General features: G+C 42.7%; 1 protein-coding gene across 3 annotated transcripts in view; it reads right to left on the bottom strand.

The window, feature by feature from the left end:
• ATL2 (atlastin GTPase 2) overlaps nt 1–15,831 on the bottom strand; it is a 44,530-nt gene extending 28,699 nt beyond the window's left edge. For 2 of the 3 annotated variants that reach the window (XM_081312692.1, XM_081312693.1), the window contains exon 1: nt 15,739–15,831. In XM_081312692.1, coding sequence (XP_081168818.1) covers nt 15,739–15,808 — 70 coding nt within the window. In that variant the 5' untranslated portion in view covers nt 15,809–15,831. The remainder of the gene's footprint in view (nt 1–15,738) is intronic. The other variant, XM_081312694.1, reaches the window with a different exon arrangement.
• Nucleotides 15,832–21,423: the final 5,592 nt, after the last annotated feature.

Here is a 21,423-nt window from a genome sequence, read left to right as displayed (position 1 = left end):
TGAGTAGAGAGCACCGAGATCAAAGAAAGAAAGGCTTCAAGGCAGCTGGGTACGTTGCCTAAGTGTGAGGAAAAAGCATGCGTTTCCTCTAACACAGACGTGTCAAACTCGCAACATCACATGACATTGCGCAATGTATCGGGACAGTTTTGCCATTGCTGTCAATGGGGTGGGCACAGCTTCTACATGATGTGTCCGGCCCATGGGCCGGCAGTTTGACACCCCTGCTGTAACAGCAGCAAGCTAAATGAAATACTGGCATCTTTCAAGTATGTTAGTTTACAATTCTCAGCATAGTGAATACGTATTAATTAAACTAAGATCACTTAAACAGTATGAAAAGTCATAACATGGCTTCGGTGGTAGCAGCTCCTTCAACTAATTCCAAATGTAAGATGGAATCTGGTTGGCCTCGTAAAAAAAATTCCAGTCACAAATATTCCTAAAGGTAAGCACAGCTCAATAATGAAACCAATTATGCAAAGAAGAGCTAGGGCTAGGCCATTGTTTGTTGGATAAATTTTAAGCTGAGGATAGATAGCTACCTGGGATGTTTTAATTTGGATTCTGCACTGAATAGGGGATGGGATTCAATGATCTATGTGACTTTTTTCCAATTTTGAAATATGGATTCTAAAAATCTAAGAATCATAATGTTAACCAACTATCTTTAGGACAATTGTATGATATTATGGAGCAAAACCTTATGAGGAAAAGCAAATCAAGCAGTCATAGAAAGCAAACTTTCTGCTTTAGGAGGCCAAACATTTCTCAAGTCTTTCTTTTCTTTATCTCCAAGTAATGCTGACAGAATAATAATTACACAAAACCAGCAGGGAACACAGGTACATTTTGTGGCCTGAGGTGTTAGGTGTTTTTTATAGAATGAGATACAAATATGTGCATTAAGTTACAAGTCTTAAAATATTTATAGGAAATCCTTGACTTATGACCACAACTGAGTCGAGAATTTTGGTTGTAAATCACTGCAGTCGTAAGTTGAGCAACCATGTGACCAAACTTGAGTTTATAACTTTTATAATGCTGGTTAAGGGACTCACTGAAGTCATTAGTGAATCAAGTGGTCTATAAGCAAATCACATGGTCATAAATCATAATCCAGCTAATGCAATGGGATTTTTTTTGCTGGAAATGGCACCAAATGTTGCAATACGTGATTGCATGACCACAGGATACTGCAATCGGTCATAAATGAGACTCAGTTGCCATCACCCAAAATGTGATTACATGATTACTGGGGTGGTGCAGCAGTCACAATTAGGCAAATAACTGCAGTTGCTAATTGAATCACATGATTGTTAGGTAATCCAGCTTCCCCCATTAACTTTGCTTGTTGGAAGCCAGCTGGGAAGGCTGCAAATGGTGATTACATGAACTCAAGACATTGCAGCTGCTGTAAATGGGGCGTTGTCTTACCTGAATGCCTTTTCTCAGCATGATGATGGAGAATCCACGAATGGGTAAACTCTGTCTTCCTGTCCAACTAGACTAAGTCAAACTTTCCACGCCTTTCCTGGGCCAGGACACCTCCCAGTCACAATGAAGGTGAAGCAAATGACGACAGTCCGATGTGTTGGCTCCCATACCCTTGACACAGGACGTGACGGACACTAAGGGGTGGGTGTGGATTCTCCATCATCATGCTGAGAAAAGGCGTTCAGGTAAGACAACGCCCCTTCTCCATGATAGATGGAGAATCCACAAATGGGACATACCAAAGCTGCTGTCCCTATGGGAGGGAATCAGTCTGGGCCGTATCCCACCCTGTGGCAGCAGCACTCTCCGGCCAAATGAGGTGTCTGCAGAGGCATACCTATCCAGTTTATAATGCCTCATGAAAGGGGAAGGCAAGGACCATGTCGCCGCCCTACAAATGTCCTCAATGGATGCCTGTGTCGCCCAAGCCACAGAAGTTGCAGCACTATGAGCGGAGTGAGCAGTGATGTGCCTGGGAACTGACAGGGAATGAGTGGTACGCCCCTGCAATACAAGCCCTGATCCACCTGCCTATAGTGGAGGCAGAAACCTTCCGCCCCATAGTAGATGGTTGAAAGGAAACAAAAAGGGCTTCCGACTTGCGAAAAGATGCTGTCCGCTTAATATAGTGGCGTAAAGCCCTGCAGACGTCCAGAGTGTGCCATTGCCATTCCAAGGCATGAGATGGATGAGGACAAAAATCCGGCAAAATGACTTCCTGCACTCTATGAAACAAAGTATTGACCTTAGGAATAAAGGAGGGATCCAATTGAAGGACTACCCTGTCAGCATGAAAAACGCATAAGTCCTGTCTGACAGAGAGCGCTGCCAATTCAGAAATGCATCTAGCCGATGTGACGGCTATCAAGAAGGCTACCTTAATTGTCAAGAACTGCAGAGTACAGGTCCTGATGGGTTCAAATGGAGGAGAGGTAAGGACCTGCAAGACCCGTGACAAATCCCAAGAGGGATACCGGTGAACCACTGGAGGTTTGGTGTTGGTCGCTCCTATGAGAAATGAGCGTACCATAGGATGTTGAGCCAATGCCTCTGAATTGCCCCAAGTAAGTACGGTGGAGACAGCTGCTACTTGTTGGCGGATGGTATTGGGCGCCAAGCCCTTGTTAAGCCTCTCCAATAAATAGTCCAAGATCCTTGGGATAGTAATAGCTGAAAGATCTAACTGGTTCTTTGCACACCAACTACAGAAACTCTCCAAGTGGAGTCATAGATCCTGTTTGTTGTAGGCTGTCTGGAGGCCTGAAACGTCATAATTACCTCCGATGAATAAGACTCATGTGTCAGGAGCCACCGTTCAAGTGCCAGGAGGTCCACTAGGGTTCTGGATGATGCAGAACTCCCTGGCTGAGTGAAACGCGATCTGGAGGAATCCTCCACGGGGGAGAGATTGACAGACTCACAGGGTCGGCAAACCACGGCTGTCTTGGCCAGTGTGGTGCAACAAGTATCACCTCTGCCCGCTCTTGGAGTAACATGTGGATGACTGCCGGGATCAGAGGGAGAGGCAGAAAGGCATACAGCAAGCCCCCCGGGCCAAGGGCTGTGGAGGGCATCCGTCCTCACTGCCCCCGGAGAGGGGAACTGGGAGGAAAACCTCAGAAGCTGGGAATTCGCCGGAGAAGCGAACAGATCCAGTACTAACCTCTCCGATATCTCCTCGGAGACTGGGATGCAGGCGCCATTTGGAGTGATCCACTGTCGACCTGCTGAGAAAGTCCGCCTGCTGATTTGCCTCCCCTGAGATGTGCTCAGCCCTGAGTGATGAGAGGTTGGTCTCTGCCCAAGAGCCCAACAATTGGGCCTCGGCCATAAGGGACCTGGAACGGGTACCCCCTTGCTGGTTCACATGGGCTTTTGCTGCTACGTTGTCTGTGAGGACCAGGACATGTTGTCTCACCACCCTGTTGTGGAAGTGGCGTAGAGCCAGATGTATGGCTCTGAGCTCCAAACAATTTATGGTGTGCTTCAGGTTGGACCGGGACCACCGGCCCTGAGCCAACTGAGACCCTAGATGCACCCCCCAGCCAAACAGGCTGGCGTCCATAGTCAGGGTGAACCGAACAGGCTCCTGGAACAAAGAGCCCCTGGCTACCGCTGGCAAGGTCCACCACTGGAGGGAATTTAGGGTCTGAGACAGAACCCTTACCCTTTGGTTGGAGGAGCTGGTGCCCGGTCTCTGAAGCGGGAGCAAAAACCATTGCAGGTCCCTGGAATGTAGTCTGGCCCATGGGACTATTCCCATGCAGGAAACCAACTTCCTTAACAGTTGGGAAAGAACGGCCAGGGTGACTACACGCTCCTTCTGGATCTGAAGGACCAGGGCTCTGATGCTGTCCTGACGGTCCTGAGATAAATAGACCTTGCACAGTTCGGTGTCTATGACCACACCCAAATGAAGAAGGTGGGTTGAGGGAACTGTCTGACTCTTGAAAGTTCACCAAGAACTCATGGTCCTGGAGAGTCCTGATAGACAAAGCCAGGTCCGATTGAGCTGCCTGGACTAATAGGGACTGGATGAGAATGTCGTCCAGATAGCCTCTGGTCAGTCACAGGGGTCCTTTTTCAGGCTCCTCCACTCCCAATCATTGCAGAGGGTTCTGAGTTCAGATCCCTTCTGACTGTAGCACAATCATTGTTTGCCTTGCCCGAAACCTTTCAAAGTGGATGGTCAAGTACAGGAGGCTTCAACTGTAGCTCTAGGCCTCAACCTAGCTGTCTCATTGTCCATTCCAACAGAAGATGTGTGCTGGCCATGCCCTTCTTGGTCCGTGGGGAAGGTTTTTTCAATTTGAGCTGGAAGGCAAGGTAAGCCCTTTTGAAGTCTGTGGGGTTTTGGGGGGGCAGGGGGCTGAAATCTACCCCCCCTTCTCAGAGGCTAGCAAAGAAGGCTGCACAAGCCTTTTCAGAGTAAAAGCAATGTGATCGTGGCGCCCAAAATGGCGGCCGCTACTGCTGGTGGTGAAAAAAGAAGCAACCTGTCCTTCCCCCTTAATTCAGGAAAGAAGGCAGGCAGTACTGAGAGTCTTCACGTGCCTCTGATGCTATCCGCATGCTTAAAAAGGCAGCAGAGACTTTCTGATGAAGAGCCTCCTCCCGGCCAGCTGCTGGTAAACTAGAATTCAAAATGGCCGCCACAACTATGGTGTCAGGAAAGAACAGCCTGGGGCTTCTGAGAGAAAGATAAGGGCAAACTCCAATCCTGAGAAGAACTACAGCGAATGCTATCAAATTGAAAAAACCTTCCCCACGGACTTGCAACAGTGAAAACAGTTGAAACCTCTGGAAGGCAAACTCGATCCTGAAAAGAACTACAGCAAATGCTATCTAATTATGAAACCTTCCCCAGGGACTTGCAACAGTGAAACAGTTGTCCAGAAGGCTAAAGCTCAATCAGAGCTACAGCTGGAAGGAGAAAAGCAAACTCCATATCCTGAAAAGAATACTATCTAATTGAAGAATCCACGAAGGGGAAAAAATATATACGACCTACTCAATTACTCAGAAGAGATGACTCAGCAAGATTCTGGGAGCCAAAATTACCACGTCTATTCTGGGCACAGACTAAGTCGTGATTGGGAGGTATCCTGGCCCAGGAGAGGCGTGGCACGTTTGACTGACTTAGTCTAATCGGGCAGGAAGACAGAGTTAACCCATTCGTGGATTCTCCACCTATCATGTTGGAGAAACATGACAGTTGCCAAGAGTCTAAATTCTGATCACTTGACCATGGGGATGCTTCAATGGCCATAAGAGCAAGGACTGATGTCAGCTTTTTCAGTGCTGTTGTAACTTTGAATGTTCAAAGTTACTGGCTGGTTCAGGAATTCTGGGAGTTGAAGTCAATGAGTCACAAAAGAACCAAGGTTGCCTACCCCTGCCCTAGGGGCTTTCCTTATCTCTGAAGGCAAGATGTTCCACAATGAAGAGAAAGCGGCAGAAAAGGCCCTCTTCCTAGACCCTGCCAGTCAAAATTCTTTGAGTGATCAAGTCTGTAGCATGCTTTCCCTGCCTGATTGAGTGGGACAGGCTGATGTGATGGGCTGAAGCCAGTTTCATAGTTAACCTGGCCCTATGCCATGTAGGCTTTATAGATAATAACCAACACCTTGACTTGTGCGGCCCCATTTTGAACCAGTTGAAGCTACTGGAAACTTTTCAAGGGTAGCCCCATGTAGAGTACAGTATGCTTCTACAAAATTAGTTGGTTTTATAGGTAGCCCTCGATTTCAACTAGTTGCTTAATGATTGTTTAGTGTTACACAACAGCCTCAGAAAGGGTACTTTTTACAGCCCTAAAGCACTTCTAGCCATCTTAAAATGTTGCACTGCCCCACCCACAGTCACATAACTGCATATTGGGCATCTGGCAGCCAGCTTACAGGTAGGACTAGTAGCACTGATTTCAAACTGTAATTTGCAACAATTTTTTGTCAGCTTCTGGCAAAAACTGCCCATTTGGGGAATGGATTCGCTTAACTACCACATGATTTGCTTAACAACTATGTGACTCAGACTTATGACCATATGATTCACTTATTGACCACCATAAAATAGTTATAAAGTTGGGTCCATCATGTGAATGCCTTAACATGACCAAAATTCCAGTCCCAATTGCGGTCTTAAGTCGAAGACTATTTATATTCAAATTTATGTAGCCTCCCATCTCACCCAAGGCAACTAAGCAGCACAAAAGAAATTACCGGTAATATGTTTACTCTATTGTTCCTTACAGAACAAGAAATAGTTAGTCCTTGACTTATGACCTCAACTGAGACCAGAATTTCCATCACTAGGCAATGAGGTCATAAAGCGCAATGTCACACGGTGACATCCCTGAGTGACAGCAGTCTTGGCAGTTCTGCTTGTGAACTCCAGATGTGCAAGTGGAAAGTGGAAGGAATGCCAAGTAAGAAGCATGAGAGTGTAACGAGGGGTGGGGGAAGCCCTGTGCAGGTCATGGACAAGTTGGGGGGGGCTACTGCAAAGTGACACAAGCTCACGGAAACTGGGGAAATAATATGGTGTGACTCAGAAATGTGCCAGCAGCATAGCGTATAGCTGCTGCACCCAGGAAGCCCCTTTTTTTCATTTCCATTCTTTAGTCTGCCCTCACTTTCAATATAGAAGAAGCTTGCCCCTTCTTGTATGTCGGAGCATTTTAGATATTCAAAAACTGCTATCATATTTCTCTCAATGTTCTCCTTTGTAGGCTAGAAGTTGCCAATTTCTATAATAGTTTCTCACAAGCCTCGTTTTTCAGATCCCTTATGATCTTGGTAATCCTTTCAGAGATACTCCAGCTTTCCCAGTGAGGCACCCAGAATTGGAACAAGTACTCCAAAAGTGGAACTGAATCAATACAAATGTTGGAAACAGTTTTTTTAAAAAAAAATTCTAACAAAATAGAACAGAATTAAATAATGAAAATACATAGAGCAATAGTACAGATATATACTTATGACCACAATTGAGCCCAAAATTTCTGTTGCTAAGTAAGACATTTGTTAAATGAATTTTGCTCCATTTTACAAATTTTCTTGCCACAGTTGTTAAGTGAAACACTCCAATAGTTAAGTTAGTAACACAGTTAAGAGAATCTGACTTCCCCATTGACTTTGCTTGTCAGAAGGCCGCAAAAGGTGATCACATGACCTTGGAACATTGCAACCATCATAAATATAAGTCAGTTGCCACATGACCATTAGTCAGTTGATCATGTGACCATGGGGATATCTTGCAACGGTTGTGTGAAAAACTGTCATAAGTAACTTTTTCCAGTGCCGTTGTAGCTAAATGAACTGTAAGTCGATGACTTACTAAATGAACTGTAAGTCAACTAAATGAATGGTAAGTCGACGACTACCTGTATTTCCCACAAAGTTGAAGCGTACCTGATCCAAGGGATTTTACCTTTTTTTTTACAAAGGATACCATGCAGTATAAAGCCATTAAGTGAGCAAGTTAAATTGCTCCTTCAAGCAAATTCTTTTCACTTCATAAAGATCCTATTCAAGTCTCTTTGAAACTAAGGATATTCTTTTAATTAACAAATGCTGAGTTTTTTCAGACCTAAATAGAAAATATTTTAAAAATCATTGCCATTATTTTGAACTGGAATCAGAAACAAATTGAAATTCAATCCGGCCAACTGAATATCACATAGCTTTTTGAATATCCCATAGCTTCTCTTCAAATATAATTAAAATATATCACATGTATAACAAAAAATGTGATATATGCATCCACAAACTAATCTATAGCCTCTGACACTACTGACACATCAGTCTAAAGGAAGCCAAGATACACCTGGCTATAGCTGTTACTTAGGATTAGATTCAGACAGATCAAGGACAGCAGAATAGATACAAATCCTTTTAAGAGTGCCATAATCTTGTTTCAAAGAATTAAGCTAATATACAATTATCTGAACATAAGCATATTAGTACTATCATTTGCTGCTTAAATGAAATCAATGCCTTTAATCACATATACTGTTAGAAAAATTATTTCTACAAAATAAATTATATATGTACATATGTTCCATGAGAAGTTAAATGATTAGTAATGGACAATTAATTTGGCTTACATATGTTTTAATGAGGATAGAAATGGGGTAATAAACAACATAAAGAAGGCAAGCTTATCCAGTGGACAGAGACCTACAATCTTATTCTTTACCACACTAATTTTCATGACTTTACTCACAACAAAAATGTCATATCAGAATATTTTAAAAACATTCACTTCAGATATGGGAGCCAAAAGCATACAGATTGGTACTGTGTAACAAAAGCATAAGGAAAAAGGTAAAAAACAAATATATGCTACTTAGCTATAAAATCTTCATTTACATATTACATTTACACCATTATTTATGAAATTATTGTTATTTCAATTCTATTTTTATCATTATCTTTGGTAAGCCTAGTTTAATCAAATTTCTTGTTAATTAAAATGTATACTACAGACAACCGATATATATTTTCAAGGGGAGTACTATCTTATCCAATACAGGCTATTGACTAGAAATACTCTAGATTTTTCCAAGTATAAAGATAATCTGCAAGTAGCTTATTGTCAGTTTTTGAAACCTGTAACTGAAACCTGCTGACTCTATGAGACTTGAACAAACCACATTAAAATCAGATGCTTAAAGTACTTAACCTGAATTTAACCTTAACAAAAGGTAAATAACAGAATATCACAAACCCAAGGATTGTCTTTATTCTCTTTATCTACTGCAGGAATGTCAAATTCACGATGTCATGTGACGTTGCATGATGTATCACAACTTTTTCCCCATTACCAATGGGGTGGGCTCGGTTTTGGCGTGATGCATCTGGCCCGCAGTTTGACATGCCTGATCAACTGTATCTATATGTAAACCTTGACTTATGACCAGACATTTAGCAACTGTTCAAAGTTATGATGGACCTATCTTGGGGCTACTTATGTGATTCAAAGATCTGATGGTCACTCCTCTGGTGGTCATGTGATCAAATATTAGGTGCTCTGCAAAAAGGCCACATCTATGGCCATTTGCAGCAACCTGCGGTCACATGAAAACATTTTATGGCAATGTTGCCAAAAATCGGGACTTCCGGTTTTCAGCAAAATCACATCCATAGCAAACCATTGGTTTGCTTAATGATTGCAGATTCACTTGTGAATGTGATGATTTCACTTAATGACTACCACCAAAAGGTCATAAAATTGAGTCAGTCATTTTATGATGAGTAGGCTCCATTATGGTTATGACTCTAGGACTATCTGTATCTGGATGTCACAGCATTTAAAACTACAAGTCTTATCACTTCCCACTCAGAGGGAAGTTATAAACCAGCGAGATTCACTCCCAAATTATGTACATGTTAAGATTGCATCAGTTGTACCTAAGTAAGTGATTTGGCTGTAATTAAAAAAATTAATTAGGTTTTGCCCATCTCTTGTATACCGTATTTTCCAGAGTATAAGACGACCCCCTACATTTCCTGTTAAATTATAGGGTTTGGGCTATACTCACCGTATAAGACTACCCCTCTTCCAATGCACACCAAATAAAAATTAAAAAACATCAGATTTGATTTTAATATGGTAATTTTAATTCAAATGCTTATGACATGCAGGTACTTAGTAGGAAAACTGTCACTTATAAACATAAGGCTGTTTGTCATCAAACATGTAAACATAAAACAGTGCAAGTGGATTAAACTTAATAATGATAATGATAATGATAATAATAATAATAAGAAGAAGAAGAAGAAGAAGAAGAAGAAGAGGAAGAGGAAGAGGAAGAGGAAGAAGAAGAAGAAGAAGAAGTTGGAAGGGACCTTGGAGGTCATCTAGTCCAACCCCCTGCTAAGGCAGGAAACCTTATACCATTTCAGACAAATGGCTGTCCAGTCTCTTCTTAAAAACTTCCAGTGTTGGAGCATTCACTGCTTCTGGAGGCAGGTTGTTCCACTGGTTAATTGTTCTAACTGTCAGGAAGTTTCTCCTTAGTTCTAGGTTGCTTCTCTCCTTGACTAGTTTCCATCCATTGCTTCTTGTCCTGCTTTCAGGTGCTTTGGAGAATAGCTTGGCTCCCTCTTCTTTGTGGCAGCCCCTGAGATATTGGATCACTGCTATCATGTCACCCCTCACCCTTCTCTTCGTTAAACTACACATACCCAATTCCAGCAACCGTTTCCTATTTTCCTAATTCACTTTTTCACTTTTCCTAATTCACTCTAAAGCTTTCCCTGCACAGAGCCTTAAGTAACACCAGCTGCCTGCAATTAGTGCAGGTTCTCATCCCACCAGGCTCAAGGTTGAGTCAGCTTTCCATCCTTCCGAGGTAGGTAAAATGAGGACTCAGATTGTTGGGAGCAATAAGCTGACTTTTTAATAATGCTGCTTGGGGGGGGGGGTGAAAGCTCTAATAAGCAGGCATATACATAGAATGAAGGCTATTGCTAGGCACATTGATTTGTGCTTTAAATTGTAAGCCGCCCTGAGTCTTCGGAGAAGGGCGGGATATAAATGGGATTAAAAAAAAAAGACCAAATGGGAGATCCACTCCAGATTTTCCAGCCAGCCCGCCCAGTTCCTGAGTCAAATGTGTCCTTAGAGCTAAGCAGCTGCTCTGGCTAGGCATTCCCCACCTGCCTTTCAAGTTGCTCTTGCATTCCCCACCTGCCTACAGCTGCTCTTCAACTTTAGAAGGAAAGACGCCCAGACCCCAGCCTGTAAAAAATCACAGACTGCAGCTTCTACTCCAATTGGTCCCGCTTTCCCTGCGCAGACTAAATGGAAGATCCGCTCCAGGTTTTCCAGCCAGCCCTGTCCCTAAAGTTTCAGCACCCAGACGACCCAGATTTTCATGGGTTAAAAAGTAGTCTTATACGCCGGAAACTACGATAAGTATCTGAATTCAATTTTAAGGCTTACATGGATTATACTTCTTGGTAATGTAATTGTTTAGCTGCAAGTACAGGTAATCCTCAACTTAGAACAGTCCATTTAATGACCATTTGAAGTTACAACTGCACTGAAAAAAATGACTTATGACTGTTGTGCAGGTCCATTGGGCTGCCGCCCGGAGTGGCAGCCCCACCCAGCACAAAGGAGAAGACGTGGCCGGCCAGCAAGCCCAAGTAGAGGTGGTAGAGCATGCCCACACCCAGCAACCCAAAGGTCACCCCGGGCAGGGAAGGCCGGATCCCCATCGGCACCATGGCCCCCCAGTCCCGGCTAGGATTGCATGCCTCTCCTCCATCTATGCTGGGCCTCCTGCCCACCGCCCCACTCGAGACCCCCTAGATCTCCCCTAACCCTGCCTAACCCCCACAGGCATCCCCCCATGAGCAACAGCGAGGTGGCCATGCCCACCCCAGCCATGCCTACCCAGTCTGCTGTGACAACTGCAGCCACACCCACCCAGTGGGCCACGCCCCCATGGTCCCCCTGAGGGCACCACAATGCTTATGCGGCCTTGGCACTTTGCAATAAATAAGTGGGTTTTGGGTTGTGGTTTGGGCACTCGGTCTCTAAAAGGTTCGCCATCGCTGTCCTAACATATGACAACCCCTGCTCCTCCTTTCCAGCTAACTTTATTCCTGTTTTCTTTCCCTGGATGTTGTTTCTTTCCTTTCCATGCCTCACATATGCCCTAATTTCCTCTATTAGTGATTTCTAAATTAATACCATCCTAGCTTATTCTTTAAAAAAGAGGCAGGTTCCTAGGCTCTGAAGCACAATAATAATGCATTAACTAACAAGCAGTTTTTCTATAGCTGTTTGCAATATGTGACAGGCTAAGAAACAATTATTTCTTTTTACATAGCACAGGGATGGATGACTTGCAATCTTAAGCTGCATGCAGCCCTTGAGCTACTTTCATGTGATCTTTGGACTAATTTCAAAACCTTTGTAGAAGGGAGCAGATCAGACTTCCAGTAAAACGTCTCTGTCTTTTCTTTATAGCCTGGCTTCTGGCAGAGGAAAAAAAAGGACATTAATTCCCAAAATATAGTATTAAGAAAAAGGGCTCACTCCTGTTTTGGGGCAAAGTATGTAAGTAAATGCAGCAAACAAGTGGTAAATATATAGACTATTCTCTGCTCACTAGGAGGATGATTTACTAAAAGAACTTGAAAGGATGGATTATTAGTTAGCTCTGCTGGACCTGTTAGTTTTCATCATCAACTGTTTATTTTTAACTGCCTGATCAGTACAGGGCCTGCTGCCTAAGTCTGTGTTGATCTTAATTAGGAATCAGTACAGATCTCTTAGAGAGGGTCATCTGACTTCATATTTTAGGTCAATAATTGATAAATGAAAGATAGCGAACTGATAATCCTGATAAAATATAAATGAATTTGACCAACACAAACATAACTGATTTATTATATAACTTTTTGGATATGGTATTACCCTATTTTTTAAAAAAGGCTCAAAACTATAACTGAGAATCTACCTATAGCTGATCATGTTCTTATTCTCAGATGAGTCAAGTAACAACTGAAGATCAGGAATGCTTTTGCACAATATCATTTGTTCACCATTTCAGTGTCTTTTTAAAAAAAAGTGATTTGCTTACCATCTAATTTTACAAATATATATGAAATCTATTTTGACATACATAATTAGTTTATATTGTATATAAACTAAAACTATAGGTAGGCTTCTACTTAACAGTTCATTTAGTGAGAGAAATTACAACGCCACTAAAAAAGTGACTTATGACCATTTTTCACACTTATGACCTTTGTAGCATCCCCATAGTCACATGATAAAAATTTGGATGCTTGGCAACTGGAACATATTTATGAGGATTGCAGTGTCCCAGGACCATATACTCATCTTTTGCGAACTTCTGACAAGCAAAGTCAATGGGAGAGCCAGATTTACTTAATTCCAGTGTTACTAACTTACCGACTACTGTGATTCACTTAATCGTGGCAAGAAAGGTTGTAAAATGGGACAAAATTCATTTAGCATCTATCTCACTTAACAGAAATTTTGGGCTCAATTGTAGTCATAAGTAGAGGACTACCTGTACTTTAAAAAATTGTTCAAACTTTCATTAAAAAAATGAGTTCTACAATCTTTAGGTATTTTTAAATTTTAGTTAAATTCAAAATATTAATAAAAAGTGGCATAATGTAAAATTTCAAGTCAACAAATTATGTTCTTAAACCTAGAAAACACTACTCATTTTACCTATAATTAATGAAACTAACTATAGAGGTTCTCAATTCTGAAACAAAGTTGTGATTCCTAAAAAAATGAATTTATGCAATCCACTTTATGAATAAATTAATGATTTTATTGGCATAAGAGCTGGGCAAGAAATACTTTTAATAATTAAATTTCATGTTGTAGTATACGTTAAATAAAACAATGACAGAATTTAATTTAATTTTCAAATACTTATTTTGTAAACAAAAATCATATATGTTTTGATGGGATGAATAACCTTGTTATCCGCTCTTATACATTCTGTGCAGTAGCAATAAGTAATTTAGAAGAATAGCCTCTAACAATATCTGGGAACATAATTGTTAAATTTTGTTTACTGAAAAGTCAGTCCTCTGTGCTCAAGACGGCCTATCCATGTGAGCTGAGCATAGGCTTACAAATACTGTTTTTTTAAATAAAACCATAAATGCAAATTCATCAACTCTCAATTAAGTGATACAAAGCATACCTACATTACAAAGATACATTTTGAGGAAGCTAAATATACCACTACAAATTTTCTAAAGGAAAATATTTATAAAAATGATATTGGCCAGGAGTTTTATGATGCTTTTAAAAAAATCACTTTAATTAATTTACTGTAGGACAAAATTTATACTGAAATGTTCTCTAACTTACAAATCCCAGTGTCAACTCAATATCAATTGTCACATTTATTTATGGAGAGATGTGGAACAAGCATTATACAAGCATATTCCCCTAGTGGCTTGACAACAAATATGCATACACATTTATCACATGGCAAATACAAAAGCAAAACTTCTTGACTATTTCTCAATTTAGACCATTTTGGTTGGGAAAATAAAGCCACCAGTTTTTAATTAAAGTTCATATTCCTCTGTTTTCTATTTCATGCAAAGATTGCCACAAACAAATTGCAAAAACTAAACAGAGGGCAACAAAACACACAAACAGTACTTAAAGGAGAAACATTCTTGGAAGTATTTAAAACTAGGTCACATATTCCAGCTGTAAAGGATACATTCAAAAAATCCTTTCATAAAATACTGCAACCACCATTATCAGAGTTGCCAACCAGAAGATACTTGCTTTAAATAGTTAGTTCCTTTCATCTGTTAGACTTCGCTACATTTTAGCAATGTATAGTCCAGCACCATAATTTACTTGTAATACTTTACGCTGCCATATTACATGATATAATGCACTAGAACCCACTATGTCCACTATTTTATGTCATTTGTACTATTTTCAGTACTATTAAATAACAGCACAAAGCCTGCGTAATTAACTCAGCTACCCAACCAAATCCATTCTAATTACAAAGAGCATATGTTCTGCATGCAAAAAACAAAAAAAACACCCAAGTTTGATCACCCATGTCTAGGGAAGAGACTTGAAAGCCTTATTAAACACTGGTGGCTCCTAGTCTAATGCAATACAGCAGTGACACTGAGTAGGCTCTGAAACGATTTACATTTACTCAAGAAGTACTCCTCATGAAAGCTACAATCAGGCAGGCATCGTGGACCAGCCCGGCCCTACCACGTGGGTCACACTGCCTTCTTTCACTCGTTTGACACGCTGGTTGATGCTTGCCACACAATCTAGCTCAGAGGCATTGCAAAGGACGCCCGCCCCGACTTCAAGTGGATATAGTAGTGAAGACAGGAAAGAGTCGGGCCTCTTTTAGCAATTCCTAACCCACTCTCGTGGGTACTGAGATCCCACGTCTGTGGATCACTGACCGAAGAGACTCCCCCCGCCCCCTTTCTGTTAAGTTCACACGCGCCCACGCTTGCCTATCCATACGTTATTCTTCCTCCTTAGTGGTGAAGCCCAGTGGCAAAATATATACCACGGCGCTCCCCTTTACCGCTAAATAGGCCAACGAGACAGTTCAGGTCTTTTCCCCTCGTTGCAGCTGCAGTCACGGCGGCCGTTTGCCACGCTGGTTCATTCTGCCTGCTGGCTTTTTCCCCCTCTCCGCTTCCCCGTCTCTTGCTGCCCACCGGCACAGTCTACACCAGGGGTCGGCAACCTCGGCTCTTTTATGACTCGTGGACTTCAACTCCCAGAATTCCTGAGCCAGCAGAGCTGGCTCAGGAATTCTGGGAGTTGAAGTCCACGAGTCATAAAAGAGCCGAGGTTGCCGACCCCTGGTCTACACTCACGGACCAACGCCCCTCTCGAGAAGACACCTACCCACCCACCCACCTCCCCACAGGGAGTGGGACGGGGCCTTCTGGCAACCTCCCTCTTCCTACTCCACCGTCGCGTGAGAAACGGTCGCTCCGAAGGAAGAAGGGAGAGGGAAGACCGAACCGCTGTCTTCTCGCTCGCCCAGACTCTGCCCACAGCAATTGGCGCGACACCCGTCGCCCGCACGCGGAGACCCCCGAGGGAAGCTATTCCTGCCCTCCTCAGCCGTTACGGGGAAAAAAGAAGCCGGAGCGAAGAAATCCCTGCCTTCAACAGAGATGCCGGCGCTCCTTATCGCTGAAGCAGGCGGTTAGTTACCTGTCAAGTCCGGTTGAAACCGAGGCTGTTCCTCTCGCTGCCCGTACCGAGCGGCGTCTCCTTCCGCCATCTTGTCCAGGTTTAAAATTAACTCCCCGTGACGTCAAAACGCCGCCGCGAGCCTTTTATCAACAGGCAGAGCGCGGCCGCGACGCGCTTTAGAAACCGAGAGGGTCCTAGCGCCTTCTGCTTCTTCTTCGTCGCCAAATACTGGTTTTCGAGCGCGCGAACGTGCTGTTTTCACACTCCAGTTTAGCAGTTTGTTTCCCATTAATCAGCCACGTGGGAAGGGTCATATTTATGGACATTCGAATTACAATAAACTTTCTCGTAGGAAAGGGGGATGTAAACCTAACAAATGAATGGGTCAAGCACTAAAAGGTCCCTTCGTATGCCTTCCCTGAATTGAAGAAGTAGTAAGTTTTGTACAGCGGGGCTTACTCCCACATAACCATAGATAGGGGTGGGATTTAGGTTGCAATCCTTCAGTTCTTCCTGATACTATCACAGCAGGAAATCTTGCATGCGGCGTGTACGGGAAAGCTGCTGGTAACTGAACCTACTTCATTTGTACCTCATCTAGACCAGGCGGACAACTGATCAAAAGATAAAGTTCCAATTTCCAGTAGAAATTTAAATAAAACTATTGGTCCATTGCAAGGGGGGGGGGAGCAGATAAGGAAACTTCCTGTTCTTCCGGCCTCCCCACCCCCCCACCTCCATCTGACTTTGCTCAGAGAAAGCGGTAGGGAGGGCTGGGCAATCGTATACAAAATGTGTTTGTTTCTTGAATGCTCCATGGCCAAGGCACCTTTCCTGGTAAAGATGGAGGCCGTCATTTTTGCCCTTGCCACTGTACATGTGAACTTGTTTTCCCTTTTAGAATCAATCAGGTTTTCCTGTAATTCGAATGTTGCAGTTTTCCCAGTTTGAAAAGCTGTGGTCTAGTAGACAGGCACTTTCATGTTTTCCTGCTGTCATGAAGTTGGAGGAAAAATAAACTGATACAGACTCTGCTGCTCCCAAAGGATAATTTATTGAACCTCAGAAATGGTACTGGGCTGCTTAGGTTACTGTCTGCTTAGGTTCATTGCATAACTGAGGGCAGCAGTTGTTTCCCAGACAGTATTTCCTCTCAACACACAACAGCAGGGAAAAATACCAGTCACCAACTTGTGATGGGCCAGTATTGGAAAACATTAACTTAATTTAGTTGGAACTATGGTCGTATCCCCCTTCATGGATTACTGCCTTGTCGTGGCGAAGGGGCTTGCGTAATTCAATGAAGCTATGAGCTATGCCGTGCAGGGCCACCCAAGACGGAAAGGTCATAGCAGAGAGTTCTGACAAAACGTGATCCACTGGAGAAGGAAATGGCAAACCACTCCAGTATCTTTGCCATGAAAACCCTATGGACAGTACCAAAAGGCAAAACTATATGACGCTGGAAGATGAGCCCCTCAGGTCGGAAGGCGTCCAATATGCTACTGGGGAAGAGCAGAGGGCTAGTACTAGTAGCGCCAGAAAGAATGAAGCGACTGGGCCAAAGCCGAAAGGACGCTCAGCTGTGGATATGTCTGGTGGTGAAAGGAAAGTCCGATGCTGTAAAGATTTTTTCTCCATAGGAACCTGGAATGTAAGATCCATGAATCAAGGAAAGCTGGACGTGGTCAAACAAGAGATGACAAGACTGAACATCGACATCTTAGGTATCAGCGAACTAAAATGGACAGGAATGGGTGAATTTAATTCAGATGACCATCAGGTATACTACTGCGGACAAGAATCCCTCAGAAGAAATGGAGTAGCCTTCATAGTCAATAAAAAAGTAGGAAAAGCAATACTGGGATACAATCCTCAAAATGACAGAATGATCTCAGTTCGAATCCAAGGCAAACCATTCAATATCACAGTAGTCCAAGTCTATGCCCCAACCACCGGTGCTGAAGAGGATGAAATTGACCGGTTCTATGAAGCCCTACAGCACCTTATAGAACTAACACCCAAAAATGATGTCCTTATCGTCATGGGGGATTGGAATGCTAAAGTAGGAAGCCAAAAGATAACTGGAATAACAGGCAAGTTTGGCCTTGGAGTACAAAATGAAGCAGGGCACAGGCTGATAGAATTTTGTCAAGAGAATACGATGGTCATAGCAAACACTCTTTTCCAACAACCCAAGAGACGGCTTTACACATGGACATCACCAGACAGACAACACAGAAATCAGATTGACTATATGCTCTGCAGCCAAAGATGGAGAAGCTCTATACAGTCAGTAAAAACAAGACCAGGAGCTGACTGTGGCTCAGACCATGAGCTTCTTGTTGCAAAGTTTAGGCTTAAATTAAAGAAAGTAGGGAAAAGCGCTGGGCCAGTCAGGTATGATTTAAATCATATCCCTGCTCAATATACAGTAGAGGTGACAAATAGATTTAAGGAATTAGATCTGATAGACAGAGTGCCTGAAGAACTATGGACAGAGGTTCGCAACATTGTACAAGAGGTAGCAACCAAAACCATCCCAAAGAAAAAGAAATGCAAGAAAGCAAAATGGCTGTCTGAGGAAGCTTTGCAAATAGCTGAGGAAAGGAGGGAAGCGAAAGGCAAGGGAGAAAAAGAAAGATATGCCCAATTAAATGCAGAATTCCAAAGAATAGCTAGAAGAGATAAGAATGCCTTCTTAAATGAACAGTGCAAAGAAATAGAAGAAAACAATAGAATAGGGAGGACCAGAGATCTTTTCAAGAAAATTGGAGAGATGAAAGGAACGTTTCATGCAAAAATGGGCATGATAAAGGACCAAAATGGCAGGGACCTAACAGAGGCAGAAGAGATTAAGAAGAGATGGCAAAATTACACAGAAGAACTATACAAGAATGAGCTTAACGTCCCTGACAATCGCAATGAGGTGGTCACTGACCTCGAGCCAGACATCCTAGAATGTGAAGTGAAGTGGGCCTTAGAAAAGCTGAGCAACAACAAAGCTAGTGGAGGTGACAGTATTCCAGCTGAGCTATTCAAAATCTTAAAAGACGATGCAGTAAAAGTGCTACACTCAATTTGCCAGCAAATTTGGAAAACTCAACAGTGGCCACAGGATTGGAAAAGATCAGTTTACATTCCAATTCCAAAGAAAGGCAGTGCCAAAGAATGTTCAAACTATCGCACCATAGCACTCATTTCACATGCTAGTAAAGTTATGCTTAAAATTCTACAAGCTAGACTCCAGCAGTATGTGGATCGAGAACTACCAGAAGTACAGGCAGGATTTCGAAGAGGCAGAGGAACTAGAGATCAAATTGCTAACATACGCTGGATCATGGAGAAAGCTAGAGAGTTCCAGAAAAACATCTACTTCTGCTTCATTGACTATGCTAAAGCCTTTGATTGTGTGGATCATAACAAACTGTGGCAAGTCCTTAAAGAGATGGGAGTACCAGACCATCTTATTTGTCTCTTGAGAAACCTATATGCGGGCCAAGAAGCAACAGTGAGAACTGGACACGGAACCACTGATTGGTTCAAAATTGGGAAAGGAGTCCGGCAAGGCTGTATACTGTCGCCTTGCCTATTTAACTTATATGCAGAGCACATCATGAGAAAGGCAGGGCTAGATGAATCAAAAGTTGGAATTAAGATTGCCGGAAGAAACATCAATAACCTAAGATATGCAGATGATACCACTCTAATGGCAGAAAGTGAAGAGGAACTAAAGAGCCTCTTGTTGCGAGTGAAGAAGGAGAGTGCAAAACTTGGGTTGAAACTAAACATTAAGAAAACCAAGATCATGGCATCTGGCCCTCTCAATTCCTGGCAAATAGATGGGGAAGAAATGGAGGTAGTGACAGATTTTATTTTCCTGGGCTCCAAGATCACTGCAGATGGGGACTGTAGCCAAGAAATTAAAAGACGCTTGCTCCTTGGGAGGAAAGCCATGGCAAATCTAGACAGCACACTAAAAAGCAGAGACATCACCCTGTCAACAAAAGTGCGTATAGTCAAGGCTATGGTCTTCCCAGTTGCAATGTATGGCAGTGAAAGCTGGGCCATAAGAAAGGCTGAGCGCCAAAGAATTGAAGCCTTTGAACTCTGGTGCTGGAGAAGACTCCTGCGAGTCCCTTGGACTGCAAGGCGATCAAACCGGTCAGTCCTAGAGGAGATCAACCCTAACTGCTCTTTAGAAGGCCAGATCCTGAAGCTAAAACTCAAATACTTTGGCCACCTAATGAGAAGGAAGGACTCACTGGAGAAGAGCCTAATGCTGGGAAAGATTGAGGGCAATAGAAGAAGGGGACGACAGAGAATGAGGTGGCTGGATGGAGTCACTGAAGCAGTAGGCGTGAGCTTAAATGGACTCCAGAAGATGGTAGAGGACAGGAAGGCCTGGAGGAACGTTGTCCATAGGGTCGCGATGGGTCGGACACGACTTCGCAACTAACAACAACATGGTCGTATCAACTAGACGTTAGGGAGGATCCAGAGATCAATATTTTTCTGAGACAAGATTTTGTCAGGATCAGTCATTCAAAATCAGCATGAGATTTCCTCCTGGTATCAGTAGTACAGGGTGTGTGTGTGTGTGTGTGTGTGTGTGTGAAAAGTTGGTAGTTGCAACTGCTCAATCAAAGCCCTGCTACTTTTATTCAGTCACTCCTTAATTTACAGCCAGTTGCTTAATGATCATTCAAAGTTACAACTTATGCCCCAGTTTTAGAATCACAACAGCCACAAACAAACATCCACGGTCATATTTTTGGTATTTAGCAATTGGCCCACTTTTATGGCCATTTGCAGCATAACCATGATTTGTGACTTTTTTGCCAGTTTCCAATATTTATTTCTGGTTTCCAGCAAAAACGCCAATAGCGAAAATGGATTCATTTAACTACCATCATATTTGCTTAATGACCATAGCATTCACTTAATAACCCTGGTGTTCTCTTAAATTGTCATAATCCATTCCCATGATGCCTCAATTATGACTGCAATGTCTTACGATCATAATTCCAGACTCAATAACGGTTGTACACCAAGATGTGTTGAAGGAAAAGTCTTCATCCTGGTTTCAGTTCAAGCCGGGGATAAACAACATGGTGGCTGCTTTAGAAAAAAGGTTGCAGTTTATTGAAGAGGAGAGCCAGACAGAAAGATGGCCCTGGAAGAAAAGAGAGTGAGCACATATAGGGAGTGGGTTTTTAATACCTTCTGGAGCCTTTTGTTTGGAGTTGTTTCCTGTTCCTGTTTTGAGGCTTTGTATTTCCTGTGTCATGTATTTTGACCTTTGTCCCTTTGGCATCTGTGAGTTAATACTATTATGTCCTGTTTTAGACTTTGGGTAGGGTATGTAGATTTTAGGTGTCTTTGTCTTCTTAATCTTCTAGCTTCAACTTCCTCTCCCCACCCCCAATGGTTTACATCTGCATTTCTATAGAGCTGGTTTCTGCTTGGGGGAGGGAGACTTGGGGCTATTAAGAAAAACTGGACATGCTTTTCTGCCTCTTTAAGATCCTTTGAGGAAATATACTTTTCTGCCCTTTTAACAAATATTTCCTTCTCTGGGGGGCTGACTTCCCACAGATGCACTATCTGTATGTGCATCAGGGTCCCAAATACTAAAAAAAGGGGGAACTTTTAGCATGGGTTAGAGCTGCCATCTTTACCATTTTTTACTCCATTCCCCCA

Source organism: Vipera berus (genome assembly GCF_964194415.1).
Source record: "Vipera berus genome assembly, chromosome: 1".
Lineage (NCBI taxonomy): Eukaryota > Metazoa > Chordata > Lepidosauria > Squamata > Viperidae > Vipera > Vipera berus.
The sequence above is the reverse complement of the archived record's forward strand: the minus strand, read 5'-3'. Positions and strand labels throughout refer to the sequence as shown.